General features: G+C 35.4%; 1 protein-coding gene across 1 annotated transcript; it reads right to left on the minus strand.

Annotated features, from left to right (window-relative positions):
- Positions 1 to 743: 743 nt before the first annotated feature.
- Positions 744 to 14,962, minus strand: LOC18435940 (uncharacterized). The gene is given in 5 exon segments (XM_088857578.1): positions 744 to 2,006; positions 2,008 to 2,112; positions 2,114 to 2,264; positions 5,509 to 5,645; positions 13,326 to 14,962. Coding segments are annotated over 5 exon segments (3,000 nt in total). The 5' UTR covers positions 14,768 to 14,962; the 3' UTR covers positions 744 to 841.
- Positions 14,963 to 15,297: the final 335 nt, after the last annotated feature.

Raw genomic sequence — 15,297 nt, forward strand, 5'->3', positions numbered from 1 at the left:
TATATATATATATATATATATATATATATATATATATATATATGGAAAAGTCTTCCCAACGCCTGGCAAAAATGAACAGTGATTTCGCCTACCCTCATCACTATCAAAATTTCATCACGCGGTCACGATTATCTGGTAATGTTTCATTTTTCTTTTCTTACACATCATAATGATCTGAAATATAGAGCGTATGTACATCTTAGTGGGGCACACCTAATAAAAATATAAAAAAAAAATTATTCTTGAAAAAAACTTAACCAAAATACCCCTGAATAATGACGGGGGTATTTTGGTTAATTTTTTCATGCAAAATATTGTTTTGTAGATTTCCCTATTTTTGATGAACAAACGCTCCAAATTTCATGTCATTTCGATTTATAGAAAAAATAAAAAATAAAAAATTATCGAATATTCGTGACTGTACGATGAACTTTGAACCGTGATGAAGGTAGGTGAAATCACCACATGTATAACTCGGCCAAACGGATTTAATTTGGTTGCACTTGACCTTGACCCAGTAGGTCTGTTTCTGCATCGACGTAACCCAGTTATGCCCCATCGGCTCTTAAATAATTCACAAATCACTTCCTCTTTCCTTTTTTTTGGTTTTTTTTTTTTTGTAGCGAACCATCTTTTATATCATTCTCATCATATTCCTAACAAATGGATGCATTTGTAAATCATGCCACCACCCCGAGAGAGCCTAGCAAGAAGACAATGGAAAGCACGGTAAAGACCAACTCTAGGAAAGGAAATAATAAAAAGAGAAACACAAGCAAACCAAGAATGGTCCTTGCGACTTATTGTCAAACATAAAAAACAAAAAAAAGGTTCGTTATGACTACTCATGTAGAGGGAGATCCATTTCACGTGTCAACAAGGCCCCACGTTCGATAAACTCCTGCACATATTGGTCCTCAAGCTCCAACTTCTTGACTACACGTTCCTGGAGATCCTTGGCATTGCGCCATGTCTCTGTGTCATCTCCCTCCGACACAGCCCTCTGTATCGCCTCGCACACGTTCTCTGCGCTGACACTTCCGTCCTCCAAGTTTGTCCTCCGGACCTCCACCGCCACGAGCCGCGTATTGATCCCTTGGTCGAGCTGTATCGGGAGGGCCACGAGCCTCTGCCCCGACGCGAGCCCCTCGATCGACGAGCTTATTCCTCCATGTGAGAAGAACACCCCGACCGCAGGGTGCTCCAGGACCTTCATCTGAGGGATCCACTCCGTGACCACCAGCTCTCTCCCCTCGATCCGGTCCTCGAACCTGTCCGGCAACCCAGCACCGGCCCCCATCTCCACATGTCGAGGGGTCCGTTTGATCCAGAGGAAGGGGCCGCCTGACGCCTCGAGCCCGAGTGCGACTGCCTCTATCTGGGCTGGTGTAAGCACACAATCACTGCCAAAGGCCACATATGTCACTGATCTATCTGGCTGCCCATCCAGCCATTTTAGAGCTTCAACCCAGGGTTTCATGGCTCCTCCCTCACCACCACTAACCAGTGGTGGCTCATCTCCTGGCCGAGGAGCTTGGATGCCAACGGTAAATATATTTTTGTACTTGTTGTATTCATGTTCACCTCTATTTTCTTTGTAACCATTTCCAAACTGTTTCTCCAAGAACTCTACAAACTTCCCCTCCATCTCGTTGCATGATCGGAATATGACCATATCGGAATCGGAGATATTCTGAAGGAAGCGGTGGGCCATGGTGGCATTCGACTCGAGGAGGGTGTAAGCGTGAATGATTTGCTCGGCCTCGAAGGGGTAGAGGTGGAGGGCAGAAGGTGGGAAACCCGGTGGCGGAGTTGTGATCTCAGCAGCGGTTGGTACGTGAGGATTCCCTTCTTTGCGAGTATGCGAGAGGAAGTAGGCAGCCACCGAGGCGGTGAAGATGCTGAAGAAGACTGAAGGGACACCGAATTCGGCGGCGGTTTTGGGGAGCCAGTAGAGGTTGAAATCATGGACGACTACGTTTGGGGATAAGAGTGTGAAAGTAGGGCTGGAGGGCGTCGAAGGCGGTTTTTAGGTGGGTGTGGAGGTGGAGGGGGAGGTCGTAAGTGGTGGCGGCTTCAGGGGGGAGGCCAGGGACGGGTGGAAGAGAGAGAGGGAGGAGTGAGAAAGGTGATGGAGATTCCGGCGTCGGCGAGGCGCTTCGCTAATTGGAAGAAGGGGAGGATGTGGCCCATGGCCAGCCATGGCACCAACAGGAACTGCTGCTTTGGGGGAGCCTCCATGTGAGAGAGAGGTTTCTTCTTTCCTGTTTATTTTTGGAGGTGAGGTGAGGAAGATGGGAAGGGGCACATGGTTGGTTGATGGGGAAGAGATAAATATAATACTCAATTGATATAAATAATTCTATCGGTAAAAACACGTTAAAATAAAACAATTGACAATTGTGTCGTCTTCATACAAAATCTTTGTATCGTGGAGTTGGTGTGTTGAGTCTCTCTTGTAATATAATTGGTAGGATTCAGAGTGAACAATAAACTCCTCGGGGAGTGGGTGGCGGTCTTGAGTCTCTCTTATAATATAATGCGTAGGATTCTGAGTGAACAATAAACTCGTTTTTTTTTATTTTTTATTAAATTGCCTTTTTTTTTTTTTTTTTTTTGTTATACGCTTAAAAATGTGTCATTTTAAAAGGAAATTTGTTTCACGCGGCATGGACCACATTTCTAAGTCTGCGGTCCCAAGGTCTAAAGCATCTATCTTAAAGATGGATGTAAATAGGTGGTCGAAAATAATTGAAACTAATAGTTGAAATTTTTTTTTAATAAAATTATTATTTTTAATTTTCAAAATTTATTTATTTTTTCATATTCATGATCTCTAACATATTAAAGATTTTATGTCCCTAAAACCAGATAAAAATTCATCTTAAAAATAGATTTTTAAGATGTGACTCATTTCTACATGGATTCATAAAAACCATGTATTTTAAAAAATAGGGGAAAAAATGATATTTTGAGAAAAACACTTAAAACAAGTTAAATTCACGTTTTTAAAAAATTCAGTATAAAAAATACTTTCCTTTTATTGCTTGTAAAAAAATTTCTTGCTGAAAGCTATATACCTTTTTCCTTTCTTTCAAATTTCTTTTTTATCTAACCTATAAAATCGTATTATATTCACTTTTTCAATATACGGTTAAAAAAAATTCATTTTATTGCTTGCAAAAAAGTTTCTTTTCGAGAACCATCTGACTTTTTCTTTTTCTTTTGAAATCTGTATTTTTATCGAACATAAAGTATCGTGTTATATTCACTTTTTCAAAATAGAACTTTCTTTTTATTGCTTGCAAAAAAGTTTGTTTTTGAAAGCTATACCCTTTTTTCCTTTTCTTGAAATTTCTATTATTATCTAACCTAAAAAGTCGTGTTATTATCTTCCAAAAAAAATACATTCCGTGCCCAAGAATTTGTTTCCCCAAATATTGGGTTTATCCTGGCTCTGCTAGGTTTATCTAGTGAAAGATAAACTTTACCCCAGTATTCTTCTTCAAAGTTGTGGCTTCATACAAAAAGTATGGTTTTTTTTAAAATAAAAATAAAGAATGAATGACTTTTACATTGAATATGGTCGTAAACTCAATAGCTATTGTGGAAAATAACTATGTAAAATTCATATTTTTTGTATTAAACATTATTTTATTTCTGATTTGGATTTGTTGAAATGTTGAACAATGCGTTTTTTTTGTGATTTTTAGAAGTAATTCTTTTATTTATGATTTTAATTAACATTGATTATAGACAGAATCAAGTAATGCTCAATGGATGGGTCTCTCTCAGTCTTTGAGCATCAACACATACTTTTATTAACTATAAATCAATGAAGTTACAAGGTGATCAAAATATATAAATATCTCTCTGTCTTCTATTGATATCCATGGGTGTACAACTCAATCCTCAATGTCTCCGTGAGGGAGAATGTACATGTGGCCAAGGATTTTTACATGCAAAAGTGAAATGACTTGTGTAATCTAGTCAGAGTATATATTCTTTTATATATATATATATATATATATATATTACGGCTTAGATCACTCGCAAGTAGTTCTTTTACAATTAATCAACTTCAAATAAAATAAAAGAAATAAATCTAAGATCTCAAAACTTGATGCCATATAAAAGATAGACACAAACTATGTTTGGGAATAACAAAAGATACAATAAAATAAATATGCAAGAAACAAAAGAGGGTACGAAAGATTACTCAATCTGTTTTTTACACTCACACCACATTATTATCTTTCGACGGCACCCGATCAATGGTCAGCCTTCAATCTCAACTGAGAAAGTAAGTTTAGGTCAAACCAAACTAATAGAACATGAACCCCTTTTCAATCACAGTTGAGAGAGATAGAGTTTCTTTTACTACACCCTAAACCTTAGCCCCAACACAAGATGAGAGATGGGAGAAATGAGAGAACTCCATGAGAGCAAGAGAGTGGGACATGCCCCATAGTTTACAGAGAGAGAAAGAAAATTTCCAAGAGAGAGATATTCTAAGAGTGGGGTGTGCCCCCTAGTTGGGTATGTGAGAGAGAGACATAAAGTATAGGTGTAGAGATTTGGGTAGAGTACTCTCATTTTTATAGTGCTTGAATGGTTTTAGCATTTTTTTAAGTTTTCTATGGCTTGTCTCTTCATGTGATATTAAATATGCACAATTGATCTTGGGTGACTTGTGAGGTAAAAGATATGAGTCGTCAATTCTATTGATAGACCATCAAGATCATATAGAAAGTGCTAGAATCATTATCCCCCACTTTCTAAACCATTTTCCTATCAACTAATTCAAATAAAAAATTAATATATGATAATATTGTGCTTTTTTATTTTATGCTCAAGCCTCCTAACACATACTAAAATTTGATTCAAAAGTTCCTCTCCAAAATACAAATTACTTAAACCTCAAGCTAAGAGCTTGAGCTCTTCAAAATTAGAAAGCCCTCAAGGTGGGGCGCGCCACCTTATAGCTAGTGGACTTACAAAGCGAGTAGTACTGGTAGCTCTATACTGGTAGCTAGCTTACTAGTACTAGTGATTCTAAGAGCTGTACTGATAGACAAAACTAGTGAGGTCCTCCAGACTGAACGATTGCTATTGTTGTACTTACAGAGTTGTACTGGTAGCTATTGCTGCTTGCTGTAAGAGCCAGTGGAGATGGCACGTAGTGGCCCCCCACCCAAATTGTCATGGTGGGCCCATTTATATTATCAGGCCTCCCAAGCAATATAACAATATTAAATAAATATTATTATTTTAAAAAATTCATAAAATCATATTTGAATAATTAAATCAATGTAAAATCAATATCTTTGTTTTTACAAATCCAAATTTGACAAAGAAAATATTCAGATATTTAGAAAAATTCAAATAACAATTCTAAAAGTCATATATCATTAAAACAAATATAGTTAAATACTTTGATAGAAAAATGATCCATATAGTCTAGAAATAAATATACACTGGGGCACTCCACCCTCTACTGTGGATCACGGTCCATGCTTGCTTTCTCAAACCAATCCAGTTTTTCCCATGACGCATAGTTCATGCAGGGGATCATTAGTGGATCATCAAAGTCTAGCCAATGGGCAAAGAGTCGTAGTCTCAATCTATGGATTTCAAGTTCTCCCCTAGAGACGAAACCAATGACACTTAGACCTGATGTAATCCATTACTCGATTGTGTATAGGGGCTATCTTTGGTACATGCAAACGCTTCACCCTAAAAGGTGGTTCGTTTTCCCGAAAACGGCTATCAATGTGCATGTCGTGTGATGATACGCATCTGAGGTTTTGATCCTGTCTCTGAAGGCCTCCATCATACACAAGGGTCATACAATCCCTAGGCTCACTCTTCCAGGTATACTCCGACCTCATCAACACATTATACCCCTTATCAGTTTGTTTTCTATGCCCATGTAACATGGGATTTTGCCAACCAGACGCAGTCCGGTATCAACGATCATAGTCTGCTTAATATGGTCTACACGAGGCTACACTCCCACTAAATTCATGTTTCACTGTATAAATTCATTTACAAGTACTCATAAAGTCTTTAATGACCACACACACCCAAAAGATGGTCAAATCTAGAACTTGTGTTGATGAGTACACATTTGGTATATTGATAAAGGGCTTGTGTACAACAAATAGAGTTTCTTATAGGTTCAGGTTCTTGCAATTGATGAAAAACCAAGGAACTGAGCCCAACCTAGTGGTGTATAGTACTTTTACTTGTTCTCTGTAAAAATGGGAAGTTGGGTAGAGCGAAGAGTTTGAAGAGTGAGATAAACCCTTCGGCTCGTAGTCACAATGATCTTCTTCAATAGTCTTAAATAAGAGACTTTCATGACAGAAACTAGAGTGAGCGGGGGCAGAAATTAGACAGAGAGGGCAAAAACCAGAGGATAATTATTAGATATTTAAATTGATTCACTTAATTATATTATTACTTATTGGTTATATTAGGGTACTCACACTATATAATATTTTATAATTGTATTCAAGAAATTTTAGATATTTATATACTCTAATTTTATAATACAATATTTTTATAAAAATAGGATTTTTTTCAAAATTTAAAATTTAAATATATCCAATTTTTTCATACACATTTTTTCAATCCAATCAGTTGCCACACTAATATTTTGTTGTTTTTTCCGCACCTGTCTGGCATTTCTATTGCTGCACGGTATGGTTTTTTCCGGCGCTGTTCGTCAACGGCATTATCTGGCAGTGGCTATAGCCGGAGATCACAGTTTTCTCCAACCCTTTGCCTTCCAACAATGGGCTGTCAATGTAAAATATATTTTTTTGAACATTGTTTCAATGTAAAATATTTTGACAAGATTCCATGTGGAGACAGCCGGTCCATCATTCTAATGTATTCATATGAAAAAGACAGGTCTACAGTCCTCGTTATGCTCCACAACCTATAATTTAGGGTGTGGTTTCTGTAAGGTTTTGCAACTTTAAACAATCCAATGAAAAAGACAAGTCTACAGTCCTCGTTATGCTCCACAACATATAATTTAGGGTGTGGTTTTTATAAGGTTTTGCAACTTTAAACAATCCAATTAAGGCGCACCTTCAAATTTTATCATAACATGTAATTTTGGTTATGTTAAAAAAAAATATATGTAATTTTGATAAAAAATATTCTTAGGATTATCTCAAAATCTATTTTCATATATAATTATAAAATTCTAGACTCTAAAATATTTTTAGGATTATCTCAAGTGCACATGTGAACTAATGACGAATTAGCTCATTCCATAGGATTAACAAGTTATCAAACTTGTTAATCCTAATTAGATACACTTAAGGGAATTAAGGCAGGAATTACACTTAGATCTCAACTCCTATAAACCATGAATGTGAGAATTATTAAATAAATGTATTTTCTATAAAAGGAGGTTAACCCCTCTAGAAAATAGATAAGGAAATAAAAGAAGTGAAGGGGATTCACTCAAAGGACTCTCAAGGTATTTTATCACCCGATAGCTTGGTTTATAGGATTTAGTGTGGAACCTTAGGTCTCTCGTGTGATTTAAAGACATATTCGAGTAAGTTGTTTATTAATTTAAATTTTATTTATTTATTATCATTTTTATTGGAACTAGCAAGCACTATATTATGCTACCCGCTCATCCTGTAAGAAAAATGTATTTAAAAGAAGTCGACGTAAATGTAGAATTTGTGGGGCACAATTGTTTTAGAAAATGTGATTTAAATAAACCATTATATAAATGTACGTGAAAGTTGGTCTTACACAATGACCCAAAAAAAGAAAAACAATAATTTGTGGCTTCTCCTACTTGAATTTGATGTAGTAGCCTAGTCTGGAATATGGTTGTATGGTATGAGAACCAAGAAAAGTATAATACTAAGAAAATTAATTGGGAAAGGCCTTACCCAAAGTCTCACTTGTATTGCTATCTTAGATCTTTTATCTATCTCTCTCTCTCTTTAAAAATAACACACTTCATTCTCTCCATCTCTCATGTCCCAGCTCTCTTTGTTTTCTCTCTTTAAACTCATATTTTCCTTTATATATATATATATATGCGCATGTGCATGCACAGATGCACATGTGCATACACGCACATGCATCTACTTATAAGTTTGAACTTAATTAAACTATTAATTTATATAAAATTAAATCAGACTAAGTTCATACATAAAGAAAGCTTTATTTTGAAAGGAGAAAGAAAATCAATATAGTCAAGTATATGCAATTAGTGATGATATGAGGGTTTTGAGTCATATGATAAGAGACTTGTTAGAATTTCTACATTCTGCGAATAAAAGTAAATCAAGTCCTTGTGATCAAATCATTTATCGTATAGTTTAACACAACACTTCTTATTTTAAATTTTGGGCGTACCTCCTAATATGATCGCTAAAGTGATGAATAAATAATTAAAAATACGCATGACTTTATGTATTTCCTATCAACTAAAAATAATTGTAAAATATATTATATTATTCAAATCACACCTCAAAGTTGATTTTAAAATGATATTTTGAATAGATAAATTCTTGTCACTAAAAGTGGCCTTAAGAAGTTTGATATTAATTTTATAATTTAATTAAATCCATAAATTTGAGCTCTATTTTTAATTAAAAAAGGAATTATAATTTTTGTTAATAAGAAATTATGTGCAATTTACATTTTCAAAACTATAATTGATAAAAAAAAAATTTAACTTAATAAATTATCTACACTATTTTTAAAAATTCTAATTATGAACTTCGCTAAATTTAAATTATAAATGTCGTTACAATATGAATCTTGTTAAATCAAATTTAGAACGTGGATCACAAATAATTGTTAAAAATTTTATTTATAATTATAACATTAAACTGAATTAGATATATTAATCAAATTTGAAGAACCTCACTTTTAAAATTGGGTGTGGTTTGTATAAGGCTAAGACCCTAAACCATCAAAATAAAGTGCACCTCCAAATATTGTGGAATATGTTATTTCAGTACTAAAAATTTTTGTGATGACTTGAAATTTTATTTTCATTTGTAACTACCAAAATGAAAACTTCAAAAATAGAGTAGATCGAGCAGATCTATGAACACTCGATAATATTGAAAATTGATGATCTAGAAAATGTATTACAAGATGCAGTATTTCCAACACTTGAAATATATTCCTTCTCATGTCATACATCTTGAGGGTAGGATGATCGATTGGAGGATGTTTTAGCATCAAAATAACCTCTTATAGTGAATTTTTGAGGCACGTCTTAATTTGATTTTTTTGGGCCTCACCCTTGTATAAACTTTTTCCTTTCAAATTATGCTCATAAAACGAAATTATTTTACATATGAATATTTTCAAAAATTTAAAATTTTGTATAAAAAACAAAAATATTGAAAGTTGTATTTAACATTTGCAAAGGATTTTTGAAATATTAATGAAATATTATAATGCATTTTTTAAAAAAGTAATTATCAAAAAAATAAAGGATGCGGTTTGTATAGAGCCAAGGCTCTAAACAATCAAATTACAGCGCACTTTCAAATAGCATCGAGAAATGTAATTTCAATACTGAAAATCTTTGTGATAGCCTTAAAATATATTTTTATTTTTAATTATAATATTTAAAGCTTCAAAAGTAGTGTAGATCGATCAGATCTACAAAAACCTGAAAATCTTGAAAATTGGCATTTAAAAATGCGTTGTAAGATGCACTATTTACAAAACTTGAAATCCATTTGTTTCTCATGTCCATGCATCTTGACGTCGAGATGATCAATTTGATGATATTTGGGCATCAAAACAACCGCTTCTAGTGAAATTTTTGAGGTGGACTCTAATTTGATTGTTTAGAGCCTCGGCTCTATATGAACCTTTTCCAAAAAATAAACAACTTGTAATTTTAAGTTAGTTACATATATCATGAAAATTATAAAGGATCATATTGTCTTTTTATATAAACATGTAGTTACTTGTAATTTTAAGTTAGTTACATATTTCATGAAAATTATAAAGGATCTTATTGTCTTTTTTATAAAAATGTAAAAATACTTATCATTATGACATTTTAAAGTTATGCTCATAAAAGAAAATTACTCTAATTATCTGATTTCAAAAACCTAACCTCATTTATAAAATTTATATCACGTTAAAATAAATAAATACTGAAATATTTATTAAAACTTCCAAATCGAATTGATATCAACTTTATTTGTACAAGGGACTCCTATCAAGGAAATTTTTTATATTAAATCTTCCAAACGGAGTAGATATGAATTTTATTTTTTATAAGGGGATCCTTTCGAGGAAAATATCAATTAATGAAATATTTTATTAATATAATAAAAGTTTATAAAACACTTTTAACAGCAGAAATCTTCATGATCGCTCTAAAAAATCAATTTCCAACAATGACAATAAAATTTGAAACTCAAAAAATAATATAGATCTTGAGATTCTATGACGACTTATTTTTATGGTGAAATAGACGGTCCAGATAATCTTTAACAATATACACTTATTTCAGAGCTTCAAATCCTAATTTTTTGTTAGACAAACTAAGTGTTTGAAGCCATATCCTCCCTCACCCAAATTGAGCCTAAGGGACAAAACAAAAATGTATAAAGCTGTGATGACATCAACCAAGAAATCACCCCACAAATTAAACAACTAAGAAAGCTCCATTGTTGCCATGCCTCTTCGTCTTCACATTTTAGAACAATCCAACTAGTCGAAGCTGCAACCTTTACTCTCAGTACTTAAAAAGTCAGATTTGGGCCACGACTCGTTGGGATCTTGAATTTGGGTCCCCTTAGTTTGACCCGGGCAAATCCAAGTGAAATCATCAAATTTTAATTAAAAAAGTTTTAAAAATCAGTAATGATCTTATATGACCCTCCCCCACGCATGTGTGTAGGACTTAGAGGATCACCATTAAATTTGGCACGGATTTATAGAAAAGTTAAGTCTCACCCATGTGATAATTTTTCTAGAGATCCGTGACAACTTTAATGGTGATCCTTTAGGGTCCTATACACTTGAGTGAGGAAGGGTCTTATAGGATCATTACTCTTTAAAATTTATGAAAACAATGAGACTCGAGCAATTTTGGGGCATTTTGGCCTACTCAACATAAGTCTAGAATCCAATCGACTCGGGCAAGTCCAAAATCAAACAGCAGACTATGATTTAATATATGTAAACGCTAAATACTATATATATATATATATATATATATATATATATATATATATATATATATATATATATATATATATATATATATAATTGTAGCCTAAGATATATTGAGGCATTTTTCTCTTTAAGAATAGAAAATAGCAATCATTTTGAAGGACAGTGTCGGCTAGTTCGAGTTTTTTATACTCATTATGATATCCTTAGCCCCATGAAGCAATAACTATCAAATTTTATTAAGAAACATCCTTTTATCTATTCAATAGTGCATTATATAGCCCTTTTGTAACTTATTCCTTTTATTTTGAAATATACAGTTGGCCTGGCATCTTTATAAAATGTATAAGAACTTTGAACAATTTTGTGACTCAAAATGGAATCAAACCTAGAATCAATTATTAGGTTTTTGAACAACTTTGCACAGTTTTTTATAATCTAATTTATTTTATTTCCTTTTAAGTCGATTATTAGGTTCTAGGGGTTAACATCCCCAAAGTTTAGATTAAAAGAAAAAAGAAAAACAAAATCCCTAACATTAGTTTTACCCCAATGGAACGAATGTACAATATGTTCATGCGGGAGCAGCAAATCGTGTCAGTTTAGTTTTAAAGGCGTGTATATCACATTAAAGGTAACCAAAGGATTGTGCGGTCGAGAGACAAATCCCATCAAAAGAAAAGTATAAAATGAAATATTTATCTTTTCTTACAAGGTGATCCGCAATTAATTTGGTCCACAATTAATCTTGAAATTGGATAGCTACATGTATTCCATTGACTAACTTGTAAAAAAAAATTTTATTGAACTTCATAATACATCCAAACTATCAAATTTCATAGATGGTTGTAAGTAATTGTGACCTTATATACAATTGCCACATCAAAACCTACGGATGATTTTTTTATGGCATGGAGTGCTTACCATTGTGCATGTCTATTAAATCAAAAGTGCATTTACGATAATTTCAATTTCAATTGAAAATCAAATTCCACACAAAGCGATTATTTAACTTTATAAATAGAATTTCTTTGGAATAATTAAAACTTGTAGTTCCTCTACCGTTTATCTCAACTAGCTCCAATTATTTCCATGAAGGAAAATCCTCTTAGGGAACTCTTGGCATTTCTAATTTTAGGGCCATCTTTGGTTTTGACATAGGTAAATACATTTATAGAGAGATGTTAAAATATTTTCATGCTATGGTAGTCCCAAAGTTCACAAACTCAACTCAGGCTCAAGACTGAAGCCCCGCCTGAGTAACTTGGGCAAGTATGAGTAGACTCGCACGAGTAGTGTACGGGGACCAAACGAAAATCCTAAAAAAAAAGAAAAAAAGAAAAGAACCATTGTTAAAAATAAAATAAAATTAGTGAAAACTAGACTAAACCAAAAATAAGATAAAAAGTCCAAATATATATATATATATAACATGGACTCGGCTGAGTTTTCAATCGCTGTATGGTCCATGTCCATGCTAAATTCCATCCTTATTCCTTATTCGCTATTAGGCATTCGAAACTGCTAATTATTTCTAAAAATGATAGGGGTTGGATTCCCTACTAATCTACCCAAAAAAAAAAGACTGAGTTTATAGTGAGTTAGCTGACTCATCTATTGTTCTGCGTCCCTTTAATCCTCAACACCCATCTATACAATGGACGTTACATAGTGGTTCTTCGACTAGAAAGCCAAAAATGGATGGTGGAGAAAAATAAATAAAATTTTAATTTTAATTTTAATTTTAATTTTAATTTTTCAGAAAAAAATTCCAGATTGATGATCCTCCCCATAGTTGAGATTAAAAAGCTCTAAAATATTAGATCCAAAATCCACGTTTAAGATTGATTTTGAAAGGGCCACGCATATAAGTATGTTAGTTGGCTCACTACCAAATACATTCTCCTTTACGAAAATGACTTGATTCCACAAATTCTATCTTTTAAATGTGACTTGATTTCTTCATTATTTCATTTTTTCCAGAGTCAAGCATTTAAATAACAAGGCTCTAGAGGGTCCATTGTTGAAATAACCCACCACAAGGATCAATTTGCCATCGTCCCTTGAGCTTGTCACTCTTGTTCATGGATACCCCGATAAAAGGCCTGAAAAACCACAATATCTAGGACTTACTGTAATCTAGTTTGGTGGCGCAATCGATGAATTTGCTCAAGTAATGCTTCTCCAACTCTGTGTTGCCGAAAACCCGAGCCTGTAGATCCTTGGCATTGGACCAAGTCTTGGCATCGTCTTCCTCTGAGACCGCTCTTTGTACAGCCCGGCACACGGACTCTGCAGTGAAGCTCCCATCCTCCAGATTGGCCCTCTCAATCTCTAAGGCTGCCCTCCACTCATCAGCCACGAGCCTCGCAATGAGGCCTTGGTCGATGATCATAGGCAAGAGCACGAGGCGCTTGCCTGCAGTCAATCCCTCAATCACTGAGCTAGTCCCACTGTGCGAGAAGAAGACCCCAATGGAAGGGTGAGATAAGATGTTGGGTTGAGGCACCCATTCCTCGACTATGAGCCCCCTCCCTTGAACCCGTTCTAGAAAATCATCTGGCAACTTTTCAGGCAACCCGTCGATCGGGACTCTCCTAACCCAAAGGAAGCGGAAACCGGACTCCTCGAGCCCAATTGCGACTGCATTCGTTTGAGCTTGATTTAGTCGGCATTCAGTTCCGAAGGCCACATAAGTAACAGACCTGATTGGTTGTTTGTCCAACCAATCCATACATTTCTGGCAGCTTCCACTGTCATTGCTCCATTGGGCCTCTTCTCCTAGCCTAGGGGGAAGGAACCCAATGGGCAAAAACTTCTTATCACCATCCCCACCACCCCTGCATTCCTTGAAATAACTTTGATAATTTTCTTGTATATAGTCAATATACTTCTTCTCAAGCTCATAACATGAGCGGATGATGACCATATGGGAGTTACAAATGCTTCTAAAGAGGCGTTCAGCGCAGGGGATGTCAGGCTCAGGAAATGTATGAGCCCCTACCTGTTGTTTGGCCTCGAAAGGGTGGAAGTAAATAGCAGAGAGGGGAAAATCCAGCGGAGATGAAGTGAGGTCGGCAGCGGTCGGAGGAAAGGCTTTTCCGGTAAAACGATAGGGGACCATGAGGTAGGCCATTGAGGCAGCATTGAAGATGCTAAAAAAGACTGTGGGGATGCCAAACGTGGTGGCGATTTGAGGGAGCCAGTAGGAGGTGAAATCATGGATAATTAAGTTTGGAGAGAGCTTGGGAAGGAGGGTGTGGAAGAGGGGTTGGAGGGCATCGAAGGCGGCTTTGAAAGGGGTTTGGAGGTGGGGAAGGAGGTCGTAAGTGGTGGCGGCTTCAGGGAGTTCAGGGATCGAAGGGAAAGAGAGAGGGTGGAAAGTGATGAGAGATTGGTGGTGGGGGAGTTGGAGAGGAGGGAGGCGGGGGAAGACAGATGGAGGAGCGAGAAATGTGACTGAGATTCCGGCATCTGCGAGACGTTTAGCGAGTCGGAAGAAGGGGATTATGTGGCCCAAGGCAAGCCAAGGGAAGAGAAGGAAGTGATGTTTTGGAGGAGCTTCCATAGAGAGAGGGTATGGATGGAAGTGGAGGATAATGGATTCGATTACAAACCAAAAGATGGGGAGAGAATGAAATAAAACCAAGTTGAGAGTGATAAATGAAAGAGAGAGAGAGAGAGAGAGAGAGAGAGAGAGAGGTGGGGGTTTATGGATACAAATGTGGATCAGAGAGATCGCATTAATGGAACTGGAGAATCATACATACAACTGCTAAATGTGAGGGAGAGAGAGAGAGAGAGAGAGAAGGGGGCTAATAAACTACACTGATGAGAAGATGGGAGGGAATCCCAAGAGCTCCAATGGCAACATGTAAAACATTTTTGACATGATTCAATGTATTCCCCAACCCATCTACGAGTGGTCCACATATTCCCCAAGAAAAAAAAGATGAGGTTCCGTAGTACAACATTAATGCTTTACATTATATAGTATTTGCACACGCATGATTGGCCCTGATATTACTAAGGGAATTTTGTCAAAGATACTAACATGTTAATTATTTGCTCTTAAAAATGTGATTTAGATTTCAAGGT

Source organism: Amborella trichopoda, chromosome 2, assembly GCF_054954075.1.
Source record: "Amborella trichopoda isolate Santa Cruz 75 chromosome 2, AtrichopodaSantaCruz75HAP2 v2.0, whole genome shotgun sequence".
NCBI classification, from domain to species: domain Eukaryota; kingdom Viridiplantae; phylum Streptophyta; class Magnoliopsida; order Amborellales; family Amborellaceae; genus Amborella; species Amborella trichopoda.